The sequence below is a fragment of the Chaetodon auriga genome, chromosome 1 (assembly GCF_051107435.1).
Source record: "Chaetodon auriga isolate fChaAug3 chromosome 1, fChaAug3.hap1, whole genome shotgun sequence".
Classification (NCBI taxonomy): domain Eukaryota; kingdom Metazoa; phylum Chordata; class Actinopteri; order Chaetodontiformes; family Chaetodontidae; genus Chaetodon; species Chaetodon auriga.
In genome coordinates, this window is record NC_135074.1 from 32,602,789 (window position 1) to 32,616,801 (window position 14,013).

General features: G+C 44.4%; 2 protein-coding genes across 5 annotated transcripts; one reads left to right on the forward strand and one right to left on the reverse strand.

The window, feature by feature from the left end:
- Positions 1-1,225: 1,225 nt before the first annotated feature.
- Positions 1,226-7,249, forward strand: stmn4l (stathmin-like 4, like). 4 transcript variants are annotated; one of them, XM_076735693.1, is made up of 7 exons: positions 1,590-1,650; positions 3,264-3,328; positions 3,434-3,529; positions 4,142-4,350; positions 5,007-5,171; positions 5,285-5,302; positions 5,710-7,249. In XM_076735693.1, exons 2-7 carry the CDS (start codon positions 3,316-3,318, stop codon positions 5,716-5,718), a joined length of 510 nt encoding a protein of 169 aa, XP_076591808.1. In that variant the 5' UTR covers positions 1,590-1,650; positions 3,264-3,315; the 3' UTR covers positions 5,719-7,249. The 4 variants fall into 4 exon arrangements, with proteins under 4 accessions (XP_076591824.1, XP_076591808.1, XP_076591816.1 ...); XM_076735701.1 differs by having other exon boundaries at positions 4,145-4,350; XM_076735709.1 differs by lacking the exon at positions 5,285-5,302 and having other exon boundaries at positions 1,226-1,650; positions 5,007-5,183.
- A 38-nt stretch (positions 7,250-7,287) lies between these two features.
- On the reverse strand, positions 7,288-10,105 carry il17a/f1 (interleukin 17a/f1). Its single transcript, XM_076735681.1, has 3 exons — positions 9,254-10,105; positions 8,289-8,512; positions 7,288-8,136 (listed from the first exon to the last, which is right to left on the reverse strand). The coding sequence occupies exons 1-3, from the start codon at positions 9,284-9,286 to the stop codon at positions 7,878-7,880; spliced, it is 516 nt and encodes a 171-aa protein (XP_076591796.1). The 5' UTR covers positions 9,287-10,105; the 3' UTR covers positions 7,288-7,877.
- Between the last annotated feature and the right edge of the window lie 3,908 nt (positions 10,106-14,013).

Genomic DNA, 14,013 nt, shown 5'->3' on the forward strand with positions numbered 1-14,013 from the left:
TGTCAGCCTTTAAATTTAGCGCTGACATTTCCTCAGAAGCTCATCGGCCCAACAAACCGGATCAAACCAGATTCACTTCTCTGTTCATCTTCATGTTTCACTGTTTTCAGACTTTATTTTACTCAACTACAGAGTGACAGAACGTGTGTGTGTGTGTGTGTGTGTGTGTGCGTGCGTGCGTGCGTGTGTGTGTGTCTGTGTCTGTGTGTGTGTGCGTGTGTGTGTGTGTGTGCGTGCGTGCGTGTGTGTGTGTCTGTGTCTGTGTCTGTGTGCGTGCGTGTGTGTGCGTGTGTGTGTGTGCGTGCATGTGTGTGTATCAGATTAGATTAGATTAGATTAGATTAGATCAGATTAGATCAGAGTGCCACACAGAGACGATGAAATGCAGTTTAACATCTAACCAGAAGTGTAAATAGTCATTGTATCCAAAAATATATAAATACATGTGAGTGACATGAAGTATAAGCAGCTGAAGTCGTGAAGGTGATTTCTATGAAAACATGAGCAACATGTGACGCTCTGTGAGTTTGAAGGTTGATGGTTGTTCAGCTGCACAGGTTGAACTTCATTTTGGAGAAATCACTCAAAGCAGTTTGCAAATGAAAGTGTTTTGAATCTGGATTTGATCTGGATTTGACCTGGATTTGATCTGCATCTGATCTGGATTTGATCTGGATTTGATCTGGATTTGATCTGGATCTGATCTGGATCTGATCTGGATCTGATCTGGATTTGATCTGGATTTGACCTGGATTTGATCTGGATTTGATCTGGATTTGATCTGGATTTGATCTGGATCTGATCTGGATTTGATCTGGATTTGATCTGGATCTGATCTGGATTTGACCTGGATTTGATATGGATCTGATCTGGATTTGACCTGGATTTGATATGGATCTGATCTGGATTTGACCTGGATTTGATCTGGATTTGATCTGGATCTGATCTGGATTTGACCTGGATTTGATATGGATCTGATCTGGATTTGACCTGGATTTGATCTGGATTTGATCTGGATTTGATCTGGATCTGATCTGGATTTGACCTGGATTTGATCTGGATTTGACCTGGATTTGATCTGGATCTGATCTGGATCTGATCTGGATCTGATCTGGATTTGACCTGGATTTGACCTGGATTTAACCTGGATTTGATCTGGATCTGATCTGGATTCGAGACACTTTGACACATGAAGCCTTTTTACTGCACGCGCTCTGATTCCCTCACAGATGAAAGAAGCTTTGAGGCTGACGCCTGCGCACAGAGAACAGTGTGATGTGACGCCGTTCACAGTTCAGAAGCGTCGTTCTGCTGCTGCTCAGGCCGTGATGGAGGACTCGCTCATTCACACGTTCACAGGTGAGAGGGTGGAGAGCATCCACCCTGTTCGCTGCACCTCGTGTCTTAAATCCTCCTGATTCTGATGAAGAGCTGTTTGATTCCTCTGAAATCGACCTCCACTCCCCTGAGCCCCCTCCTCCTTCTCCTCCTCCTCCTCCCTCTGCCTTGCTGGACCAATCGCGGCCCAGTATCACGGTCGGCCAATCAGATCACTCGTGGGTGATGTCATGCAGCAGGCTGCTGTTTGGTGCTGATGCTGCTGAGCTGCAGAGCTTCAGTCTGAACAGAGAGACCGAGCATCACTGCAGGGTGAGTACACACTGCACACACACTGCACACACACTGCACACACACTGCACACACACACACACACACACACTTGTATTATATTCATGTCTTCATGTGTTTGAGGTTATTTTGTGGTCTTTTGAGCTTTCTGGTGTTTGCAGCTCAGACGGCTGCAGCCTCTTTTAAACAGAAACGTGAATAGAGGAGAGCAGATTTCACCCTGATCCTGTTTTCTTCTTCCTCTTTCTTTCATCGTCTTCACTTCCTCTTCATCACTTTGATCTTTTCTTTCTGTCTCTTCCTGCATCTTTTCTGCTTTTCTTCGTCTTCTTGATCAGTTTCATGTTGAAGCTGCATGCTCGACTCGCTCGTCTCTGCAGAAGCTGATGCGCTTACTGGCAACAATGACATCATCGCTTAGTCCCTGCACACACACACACACACACACACACACACACACACACACACACACACACACGCACGCACAAAGTTTTAAGCAGTAGCCCTTGCAGGGTGATTGATTAGAGAACAGGGGACACGTTTGACATCAAATTGGTCTTTTCTGGTTTGTGTTTGCTGCTTTTCTCTCTTTGTGATCTGAATCTCTTTGAGCTTCAGACTGAAGAGTTTCAGTTTAGATTTTAGGAGGTAAACTAAACTTGCTCATCTGGCCGTGTTTTGATATTGCAGAGATGAAACAATTCATGTAAAACATACTTTGATGAGTAAGTGATAGAAAATCATCTTAAACTGCAGCTGGAGTGTTGTTGCAGGCAGCAGACATCTTGCTCTGTTTTCAGGTTAATGCTTCTGAGAGTTTTAATGCAGTGAACATGATGAAAAAGCTGCAGCTGTTCAGAGCTGCTGAGCTTCAGTTGGAGCGTTTGTGCAGCAGCTGGAGGATCTGTAACATCAGGAGGTTGAATCCTGTCGTGCTGCTGATTCAGTCTTCACACTTTGGATGAATTATTTTAATCTGCTGAAGTCACAGCGGCTGACTCACAAACAGCTCATACTCATATTTATGGGAATGACTCGACTCAACAGTCGGCTAAAACCTGACCTTTAAAACAAAAGGATGCTGAGTTTTAGGACGTGCATGAGCTCCGTCTCCTCTGAACCACATCACATTTAAGATGTGTGTTTCTGTCATGCAGCTGCACGAAACAGACAGAACTGCAGAAGAGACGCATTAAAGATGAAAAATGACGTTTTTCTCTGGAAACCAAACGACAAAGAAGTTTAAAACACAACTGCAAACTTCAAACTGCACAACGTCAAAACCTCAGTTTCTCCTCGTTCTTCCTCTTTTTCTCCTTCATCTTTACGTTCTGACCTGATTTTTCCTCTTTTTGTTCCTTCACTCTTGTCACTGTTTTAATCATGAGGCGCCCTTTGATCCCTGAGTTTAGCCTGACAGGCAGACTTTCTCTGAGGCTCCTCCTGCAGGAGATGCTCAGCGTGTCATGCCTGAGAGGCATTACCCAGGGCAACACTGATCCTAAAACAGCTTAACGAGCTTCAGCTTGTTGTTCCTCTGCAGGTTTCTCTTCACACCTGAGAGTAATTTCACTGTACTGACTCTCACTGATTCTGCTGGACCTGTTTTAATGATGCTCTTCGTCTCTCCTCAGGAACAGACTCTACCTCACCACAGTGTCTTTGACAGAAAGCAGCAGAAGCAGAATGACTCTAGCAGGTAAAACTCTTCCTGCAGGCTTTTTGGTGCCGTTTTTTTTTAGCGTTTTTCGGTTGTGTGATTGTTTTTCATCTGACTGAATCTTTCTGTCTCTGAATGTTCCAGCATACAGAGAGAAGATGCGAGAGCTCCCCCTGGTGTCTCTCTTCTGTTCCTGCATCCTTCCTGCACCCAGAGACACCGCAGTCGATAAGAAAGAAGGTCAGCAACACTCCTTAATCCTTTAGAGATCATTACCCCTAATAATTGATTATGGAGCAGTGCTGGAACAGAGCCGGCATTCATGTTTTCCTGCTGTGACAAATCAAGAGATGTTGGTTGATCATCAGGATTCAGATTAGCAGGATTTATTCTGAAAGCGAAACAACATAAGAAAGACAAGTTTCAAAGAGTTTTGACAGGAAAGAAAAGTAAAAGATGTGATGTGTTCCCGTCAATGAAGCAGGAACTTTTGTTGAAATTAGATGTTTCACAGAACTGAACTATGTGTAAACAGACACAAAGTTCATATTACTGATCGTAGCACTTTATTAGATTTAAGTGTCACTGTTAGATGAATCACAGTGAAATCTGGTACTGATCTCCAGAAGATGAATCCTACTGATGTGGGTCAGCCTATCCCAGCATGCACTGGGTGAGAACGTGTCTAGTAACTGCATTCAGTCTGAGGAAAGTGGAGCACCCAGATCAAACCCACATAAACACTATTCAAATCCTAAAAATCATCAGTTATTAGAGTCACAGTTGTTTCCTGGTGCAGAAGAGCTCTTCATCACACTGTGGTTTCTTAATGGTCTTGCGCTCTTCCTGCAGCAGGCGTGGTGGACTTGAATCTGTGCAACATCCGGGACATGGAGGTGATCGAGCTGAGCAAGCGGGCGAGCGGCCAGGCCTTCGAGGTCATCCTGAAGCCGCCCACCTTCGACGGCGGCCCCGAGCTGAAGGCGACCACGCCGCCTCGCCAGAAACCCTCTCTGGAGGAGATCCAGAAGAAACTGGACGCCGCCCAAGAGAGGAGGAAGGTGTGTGCAAGGAAAACTGGGGCAACAGCAGTGGAGAGATTTTCATTGTTGTGTTAAGGTCACAGCTGATGGTGATTCTCACTAGGAGTGACACCTGTCACGTTATACAAAGTGATTTGATGCACCGGTAATAGAACAAGACGAAGAATCTGCAGCCGAGCAGCAGCTTCAGGAATCTGCACAAAGGCTCAGTGGTGCTTTCAGCTAAATTAACATCAACAAGCTAACATGCTCACACTGACAGACGTACAGACAAAAAAGGTGTGGACCTAAAATCGATCCCTGAGGAACCCCTTAACTTATTTTATAGTGTTATGAGTGACGAGTATCTGCCTTTATAACAATCCAAGAACATTTTGGCTGCAGCACTCTTTTAGCCAGATTTCTGTTTGTCAGCTGTCTGCCACGTAGTTTGACCGGAGAAGGTATTTTGGTATTTTATTGGCACTCAAATCAAACGAACAGAGCCCGGATCAGATTAGATGTGACATCATGAGGAGGTCAATTAAAAAATGATGCTGTGAAAAAATAAGACAACCAAGAAACAAGAGCTCTAACTCAACTGATCGTCTCGCAATTGAGACAATTCTGTTAGAAAAGCACCAAAACCAGGTAGGTAGAAGCAGACTGTAAATCCTCCCGTTGTCTCCCTCTAGTGTCAGGAGGCGGAGCTGCTGAAGCACCTGGCCGAGAGGAGGGAGCACGAGCGTGAAGTCGCTCAGAAAGCTCTGACCAAAGAGCGCCAGGAGCACCGAGCCGACGCCGACAAGGAGCAGCGGCAGATGCACCTGAACGCTTCGCAGGAGCGGCTGCAGGAGGAGGTGAGGACGCAGGTTTAACCTTTAACCTTTCACTTTGATTCACTGAGCAGATTCAGATTCTGTTTCAGGAAAATGAGTCACTGACAGGAGTCTGTGATGTTTGTGTCTTTCAGGACAAGCACAGTGTGGAGGTGAGGACCAGCTGGAGGAGCAGGAGGGATTCTGGGTAGACGAGACAAAATATGAAGACAAAACCACAGATTTGTAGATCTCACTTTGAAGTTTTTAGACAGACATCTGCATCATTAGTCTGATTTTGTTATGAATATAGTTAAAATGGGTCCCAATTTATTTATTTTTTAAGATGTAGCTTTAAGATTTCCCTTTACTTAAATTAAGTGACTCAAACAAGGAAACATCCACATACTTCTGGTCGTACAGTGTGTAAATGCAGTCATTGCTTCACTATCCTGAAAAATCCTGCAGACAGATTCTTTCCTGAATCAAGAGAAAACTGAAGGTCCTGTTGGTCTTCTGTGTGTTTGAGTTAGCATGTGCTAGCAAAGTGCTAACTGCACCCTCTCCCTTCTCCTCGCAGGTGTCTTGATGGCCTGATCACAACACAAGCTGAACTTTATTTGGAAGCCATTTTGGAGGATTGATGCGCCGACGACGTGGCGCTTCTCCGACTGGGAGGCTGACAGGAAGACACTCTGAAAAGAGTGAGAGAAGAAGAAAAAGAGGGGGAGGACTGATGGCGAGTTCACCTGCTCGAGCTCCTCTGTGCAACCAGGCCTCTTCTTAACCAGATCAAACTTGTGAAACTGAAGGACGCTGCAGATTCAGTTTTCATTAGATGGTTCACAGCAGTTTTACTGTGCTTTGTTGCCATGCCAGCAGTGCCAACGTGTTCATGTGTGATTGTGTGCACATCAAAGGATTCCACTTCTTCACGACGTCGCATCAAAGCTGTACCCGACTCAACCAAACCAGAAACTGGACCCGAACCCAGAGGAAATGCTCAGACTTCTTCTTCTTCGTGATCCCTCAGAGAAACACACAGGCTGGACTTCTGCACGCCACATGGAGGAGTCTCTGCTGCCTGCATAGAGTTAAACAGCTCCATCTACTGGACAGTTTGCAGAATTACAGCAGGAAAGGTTTGATCGGTTAGACGTGGCTCTTTAGTGACGCCTAGTGGCAGCTGCAGGAAAGTACAGCAAACTCAGCAAACAAGCCTCTTTCTCTCAGGGGTGCAGTCAGGAACACTTAAGCCAAGTCTGGTTCGTTTTGAGTCAAGACCGAGTCCTAGTGCAGGTCAAGATCAATACCAGGAAAGGCAAAAAAAAAGTCAGCTGGACTTCATCAAGACCAAAGATGGTTATAGGCAAGATTAGTGAGACTGAGTCCAAGACAAAATACCAACAAGACAGACGAGTCAGAGTCAAAACAGCTAGAAGACTGACACACCCACGAGACCCAGAGCAAGTCCGGTTCAAAACACCAACCAAACCAAGACAAGCTCACAGAGGGCAGCCTGAGTTAGAGCAGACAAGTCCAAGTACAACACCCTCAAAACCGGAACAAGTCCAAAGTCCAAACACACTGCAGATTGACACTAATAAGTAATTTGAGTACTGCAGCTCTGCCTTCACAGCCCCCAGGTTTAACTTTTCTGATTCTACTTATGGATCTGTCTCATATTTCTCAATGCAACGTTAGTTAGCATGCTAGCATTTCCGCAGCCATCTGAAGTTAAACTGAGACGACACGGCACGAGGAAAGTCCTGCTGGACGTCCTGAGAGGACGCAGCAAATGAGGTTTTGCTGTGTTACATCAACAAACAGCTAGACGGCTCATGTGGCTAACGTTAGCGACATCAGAGGAAGCTCACCTGTCCAACAATCTGCGAACCGAATGAATGAATGAATCTCACTGAAGAATAACTGATAATCGATTGTGTACATTGTTTACAGCTACAGTGGTGTGTTTGTGTGTGTGCCAGTCTGTTTCCCTGGCAACGTCATTGTAAAGGAGTCAGGGTGAGACGATGATGATGACGATGACGATGATGATGATGATGATGTACAGAAATCACATTATATTTTAAATTCAAGAATAAAACAATGACACTTTACTTCTTTGTTCAGTTTTTTATTGAGTCATCCTCTGAACTATAAATACATTAACATTAATATTAATTAACCAATAAATACCTGCTGAAGATCAAAACGCTTAAATAAAACGTAAGTTTGCTAAAACCATAAATACAACACAAGACATGAAACACATCCACTAATAATCTGTTGGCTTTTTTAAATTTAGCTCCAGTGTGTAGTTGTTTTTAGAGACAAATGAAAAATGTAAACAAAGAAATTAAATTGAGTGGATCACAAAGCAGCATGAGGGCAACATAAATAAATATCCAGATTTACTGAAGAAAAACATCCTTACATGACCTGAAATAGAAATCAGAAGCTGTGAAATCTGAATCTTGACATATTATTAATTCTAACTTACAATGAGCGCTTCAGAACATTTCAAAATCTGTTTCATCAGTTGAGTACTCTGAATCTGGAATCCATACTTTTACCACATCCCGAGTAACTTCTGCCTCTTTGCCTACAACCTTAAAATTAAAACATACATTTTTGGGTTTTTCCTTTCTATATTTTTTTTCTCTTTTCTGGCGGCACTGGTCATCCATACAGAAGCTTCAGTCTGTGTCAGACTGACCCAGGATCCGGTCCGGTCTCTGCTGGTCTTCACTGTTGGTGCTGGATGATGGGTCGGACACAGGTGCAGCCCACAGCGACGAGGCGGGACTCCAGCCGGAAGTGGTAGCTGTGCTCCGCCCCTGACCCCGCCCCCGCTGACCTGACCCGGCGCAGCAGCAGGACCTGGCGCATGATGGGTCTGGACCGCAGGTTCTGGTCCTCTTGGCCCTGCGAGTCCAGACAGCCTTGCAGCAAACAACGAGCCTCCGACAGTCTTGGAGGGAACAGAGACTCATCATAGGAGACACTGAGGACGGAGAGACAGAGGGGACAAAAACTATAAATATCACTTCATCTGTAAGTTGTATGATTAAAGGACCAACCCGCTGTTTTTCTGTTAGCTCATGAAGTGTGTGTGTGTGTGTGTGTGTGTGTGTGTGTGTGTGTGTGTTTCCTCACTTGTACGTCCACGGGGAGATGGAGGCGTTCTCCAGCGGCCTGATGTTTCCGGTCAGGGCAAAAGCGTTGGGGTCAAGTTGCAGGGGGACCGTTTCTACCGCCGCGCCATCAGAGGACTTCCTGTGTCCCCTCACTGAATGTTTCAACTGGCCGCCTGCTTTAGGCATGGCTGCTGCCTCTGTCATCATCATCATCATCATCATCATCGCAACCACACAGACAGCCTGAGGAAGAGGAGGAGAAGTGAGCGTTCAGTCAGTAAGAAATGATATAATTTCAATGTGAAATGTAAGAAATTACAAATATTAGATCAGAATTTTACATTTGATGAACTCACAAACCAGCATTTTTGGACATTTCACATGTGAAGTTTAATGTTTAAAATATGAAAACTGGACTTTCACGTCATGTGAAGTAATTATACAGTGTAAGTAAATATGGTCATTAATATTATCAAAATATATGAAGAAAGTTTAGAAGAGTTACAGTTAAAATATCATAACATGATTTAATATCATCAGAATGTTTTTGCATGTTTGTCTCACTTCCTGTCTGCTCTCTATTGTTTACTCTCTGACAAAACGCCTTCAGAAACATGAATTAAATACATTTGATAAACTAATATAAATGAAACCATTAACAGTATTCAAGGGTTTAGATCCAAAGTGGTTAAATGAAAAAATTAGTTATTGAGCATTTCATTGTTTTTTCTTGTTTCCATAGCAACCGAGTTCATTGACTTTTGATGCAGCTGCCACCAGAGACTTCAGCCAATCACCTTCCAGGCGATTATTCATAATAAGCTGAGTTTATAATTCCTGGTTCATTTCTCTGTTTTAACCTTCTCATTAACTGACTTGTCTCTGTCTGATGTGTTTGTGCTGTTAAATCTGGTCCTGGTCTTTTCAGGCACAGTGATGAAGATCAGAGCTGCTGAAGGACGACCTAATTTGAGCTGCTCTTACCGTCACTTTGGAGGAGTTTGGTGTTGAAGACATGTTGACAGTTTGGACTCGGCTGCTTTGAATGTCCTTGTCGTCCTTTCTGGTTCTTCTATAGGTCTGGGTTCTTGGTCTTCTGCGGATCTTTCAGACCGTCCTCGTCTTTCGGGTCCTCAGGCTCTGCTGGAGGTTCAGGTCAGAAGGTGTAACCTGGAGGTCTGATGGTACTGGCTGAAGTGCAGATCCTCCGCTCAGGCGGTCTCGTTCTCCTTCTCTGGTGTTGTGCTGGACTTCGGGTGAAGCTCTGACATTTATCCTGATCGGAGCGTCAGAGTCAGCGCTGCTGTCAGACCTCCTCTGATGATGTCACCACCTTTCTTTCTTCTGTCTGTCTTTGATCCTCCTCGCTAAACCACACAGGCCAGACCTGCGCGATGAGGCCTGATGGTCGACCCACTTCTGCGGTCGATGTTGAGGTTTAATCATTCTGCACATGAAAGTTGCAGCAGATTTTCTAGGTCAACTTGTCCTCAACAGCACGAGCTGCACCTGAAAGCATCGAGTTATAAATCTGCATTTTCTCATTGCTGTGAAGATCACAAACATCAGCAGTCGTTTGTTAGCCGACATGCAGCAGGCGTCCTCGCATTTTACTGCGTTTCTGGTCTGTTTTTTATGGTTTGTTTGAATCCAGAGAAATCTTAAAATCCTTAAAATCATATTTTAGGCCATCATGTTTTTCCAGCCTTCAGCTTCAGTTTGTCTCTCCTGTTTCATCATGACAGTGTGACCAAAGAAGACTTGACTTCGGCCTCATCCAGCAGCTTTGAGATGAACTGGAGCAAAAGCTGAAGGATTGGTGGAGCAGAAAATGAACTAGCACTTATTTTGATAATCAATCATTTATCTAGTTAAAAAAATAATAATAATCATTCCAGATTCTCCATAGTGAGAATTTGATGCTTTTTTGTTGCATTTCATGATCTGTTTTGGGGCTGTTGGATAAAAGAAGAACCCTGAAGACGTCCCATTCGTCAATTAAAACAAACAAAAAACAAAAAAACACACAATAATTTTCATTTTCAAGAAGTCCTGCAGAGCATTGACTCACAGCACTCTATGATAATGACCACGATGAATAAACAGATGAAGGTCTAATCCACTGGTTTCCAACCTGGGGGTCCTGACCCTCTCTAGGGGTCAGCAAAGCTTCCCAGGGGGTTCATGAGACCTTCATGATTTTAAGGGCTGCAAGAAAACCTTTTTAGAAACATACAGTCAGTATGAGACTCAGCATGTCATTCAGTTCTGTGAAGAAAAGTAAATGAAACTTGTTACTTTTAGTACTTTGAGTATTATGTAAGATATAAACTTAAAAAAAACCTCTCAGGTGTCACAATGAAGAAACGTTCACAGAGGCATCGCTCTCAGCTGATCAGCCTCGTCCTGCCTGAGAAAAATATGTAAAAGAACAACAATCAGAGGGCTGAAAGGACAATGGCACTGTTCTACTGAGTCTCAAACTGAGTGTTTTTGATGCTTCCTGGATCCTGAAGAAGAGTTTTAGTTGAGATCAGGACTCATTGATTGATGGCTGAGCTTTGGGCTTCATATTGAGCTCTGACGGCCTGATATGGACTCATAAAATCAATATTAATGTGGTAAGAAAGTGAAAATATCAATCAATTAAATGTTTTTTGTTTATTTGAAAGTCTCTTGAGTAGACCCTGCTTTAAGAAGAAGGTCGTACAGAGATTCATGTTCACAAACAGAGGTGAAATAAATACCACTTCTGTTTTTCATTTGTTTGACTTATTTGATTTATTTGAGTTTTCACTGCCTGTGAGACACTCAGCCTGTGAGAAGCTCAGGCTGTGAGACGCTCAGCCTGTGAGACGCTCTGCCTGTGAGACTCTCAGCCTGTGAGACGCTCTGCCTGTGAGACGCTCAGCCTGTGAGAAGCTCAGGCTGTGAGACGCTCAACCTGTGAGACGCTCGACCTGTGAGACGCTTGACCTGTGAGACACTCAGCCTGTGAGACCCTCGGCCTGTGAGACGCTCTGCGTGTGAGACGCTCAGCCTGTGAGACGCTCAGCCCGTGAGACGCTCAGCCTATGAGACGCTCTGCGTGTGAGACGCTCAGCCTTTGGGACGCTCAGCCTCAGCCTGTGAGAATCTCAGCCTCAGTCTGTGAGACGCTCAGCCTGTGGGACGCTCAGCCTGTGAGACGCTCAGCCTGTGAGACGCTCAACCTGTGGGACGCTCAGCCTGTGAGAAGCTCAGGCTGTGAGACGCTCTGCCTGTGAGACACTCAGCCTGTGAGACGCTCTGCGTGTGAGACGCTCAGCCTGTGAGACGCTCAGCCTGTGAGATGCTCTGCGTGTGAAACGCTCAGCCTGTGAGACGCTCAGCCTGTGAGATGCTCTGTGTGTGAGATGCTCAGCCTCAGCCTGTGGGACGCTCAGCCTGTGGGATGCTCGGATTTGATTGGAAGTGAACTTGAGCTGAGATAACCTCGCTTCGTCACTCTGACCTCACATCACGTCACCTTAAGTTGTGACGCAGCAGGAGAAGCTGACGGCGCCGTGGCATTGTCCTGGTCACTGTGGGCCCCTGCAGGCCTCACGGTCGCCCCCTCTGTCCTCTGCTGTTTCTGACATTTGCTGAGGTGCTCTGCAGCGTCGGTCACGTGATGCAGGATGTGAGCGTGTTGCAGAGCCTGACCTGGTTTACAGTCGTGTTGTGACTCAGGTTGGTCCGGACTGCAGCATCATCACTCTCTGGTATGCTCTGTCTCTTCTTCAGCCCACACTGCCAGCAGCTCTGACCTGGTTTGATTGACGGCTTAAAGCTTATCAGTGATCTTACTTCCTGCTTCCTGTCAGTTTACAGCCTCCAAACATCTCACAACAGTTTGTCTCTCTTGTGTTTATTCTTATTCAATATTGTAAACCGAAAACGTCTGTTGATGAGTCTTTAAATAATCAAAAAGTCTGAGCTTCTCTTTGAAATTCCCACATTTCTTAGATTTTATTGAATCAGGAAAAAAATCACTGAGCTGCAGACAAACAAAATCAAACAGATGATACAAAAGAAATATTCCCCAATCAATACAGATATCACAAAACTACACAAGAATCACACAAAAAGATTGTTTTAAAGCCATTAAATCAAATGAAGCAATGGAGCCAAAACCTCCACGTTTGAATGTTTGTAGTAATTTATGTACAAATCAGCTAAGGCTGCAAAAACTTTGGGTCCCTGTGTTCAAATCTAGTGTGAAGACTGGCTTCATCATTTTGGTTTATATTTAAAAGAAGCTGTTCAATTAATTGGAAACTGCCATCAGTCTCAGTCCAGTTTAGGAGAACTGGAGACACACACTGTGGTTTATTTTCATAAATGGTTTTACTGATTCTAATAAAATACAGCAGTGATTCCAGACGTTTTCAGTTTTCTGAAGTGTCTCTGAGTCCATGTGTTCATCTCCTTCATCCATCATGTGTTCACAAAGTGGTGAACCTCGCTCCATCCTTTCATACCCAATCGTGATCCTCTCACCTGTTACCAATCAGCCTGTTTACCTGTGGAATGATCCAAACAGGTGTTTTTGGAGCGTTCCACATCTTTAGTCTGTGAAACGTGTTGCTGCATCAGATTCACAATAAGCAGATATTTACAGAAATCAATGAAAAACATGAAATATATTGATTTTGAGCTGATTTCAGGTCAGTCTGTGTCAGAGAGGATCAGATCAGCTGATCACTTTCTGTTTCACTGATGTCCTCCTCGGTGTCTCAGCCTCGTTGGAATCAGGTCAAGTTGGAACAGCAGCGTCAGTAACAAGAGTCCAACACAGTCAGACTTACTGGAATAAGCTGTAGTTTCCCTCTGGTGGAAACTTGGAGGGGTCAAAGGGCTCAACAGCAAATATCTGCTGATCGTCCACCTCTGAACTGAAGTGAGAAAGGACAGAAATTATTCACCATTTTTAGATATTTTCACCTCCGAAGAGAAAAAGGCTTTTAAATCCACCAAACAAAATCCAGACACATCCGAGAGTTAAAGTGAGCGAGTTGCTCTGACACTCAGCTCAGATTAGCTGCGACAGAAAGTGAAGACAGAGAGGCTGTGAGTGATCTGCAGTGGTCTGTGTGTGTGTGTGTTTGTGTGTGTTTGTCTGTGTGTGTGTGTGTGTGTGTGTGTGTGTGTGTGTGTGTGTGTGTGTGTGTGTGTGTGTCTGTGTGTGTGTGTGTGTGTGTGTGTCTGAGTGTGCGTGTGTGTGTGTTTGTCTGTGTGTGTGTGTGTGTGTCTGTGTGTGTGTCTGTGTCTGTGTGTCCTGCAGGTGTGGAGGAAGTACTTCCAGCCTTTACTTTGGAGAAAGTAGAAATACCACAATGCAAAATTCTAAGTACTCTTCGAGGCTTTGTTGTCATTATACAACGATGTCAACCACAGAAATCAGCCACAGTAAAGCACAGACAGACTCACAGCGAATGATCTCCACATACATGGGTTCACTTCAGTTTATAGATCATGACAACATGACACTGTTATTTCATATTTCCACTTTCTTACAACATTAATGTTTTCTATGAGTCTGTATCAGTGTGAGCAGACCACCAAACATGTCAAGTCCATAATGAGAACTAGAAAAAGCTCTCAGAGCTCAATACAAAACTAAAGCTCCTCTTCAGGATCCAGGAAGCATCAGAAACACTGAAACAGTCAATACAACAGTTAGCCAATGAAAATAAACCCAAAGTGACGCCTCTCGAGACTTT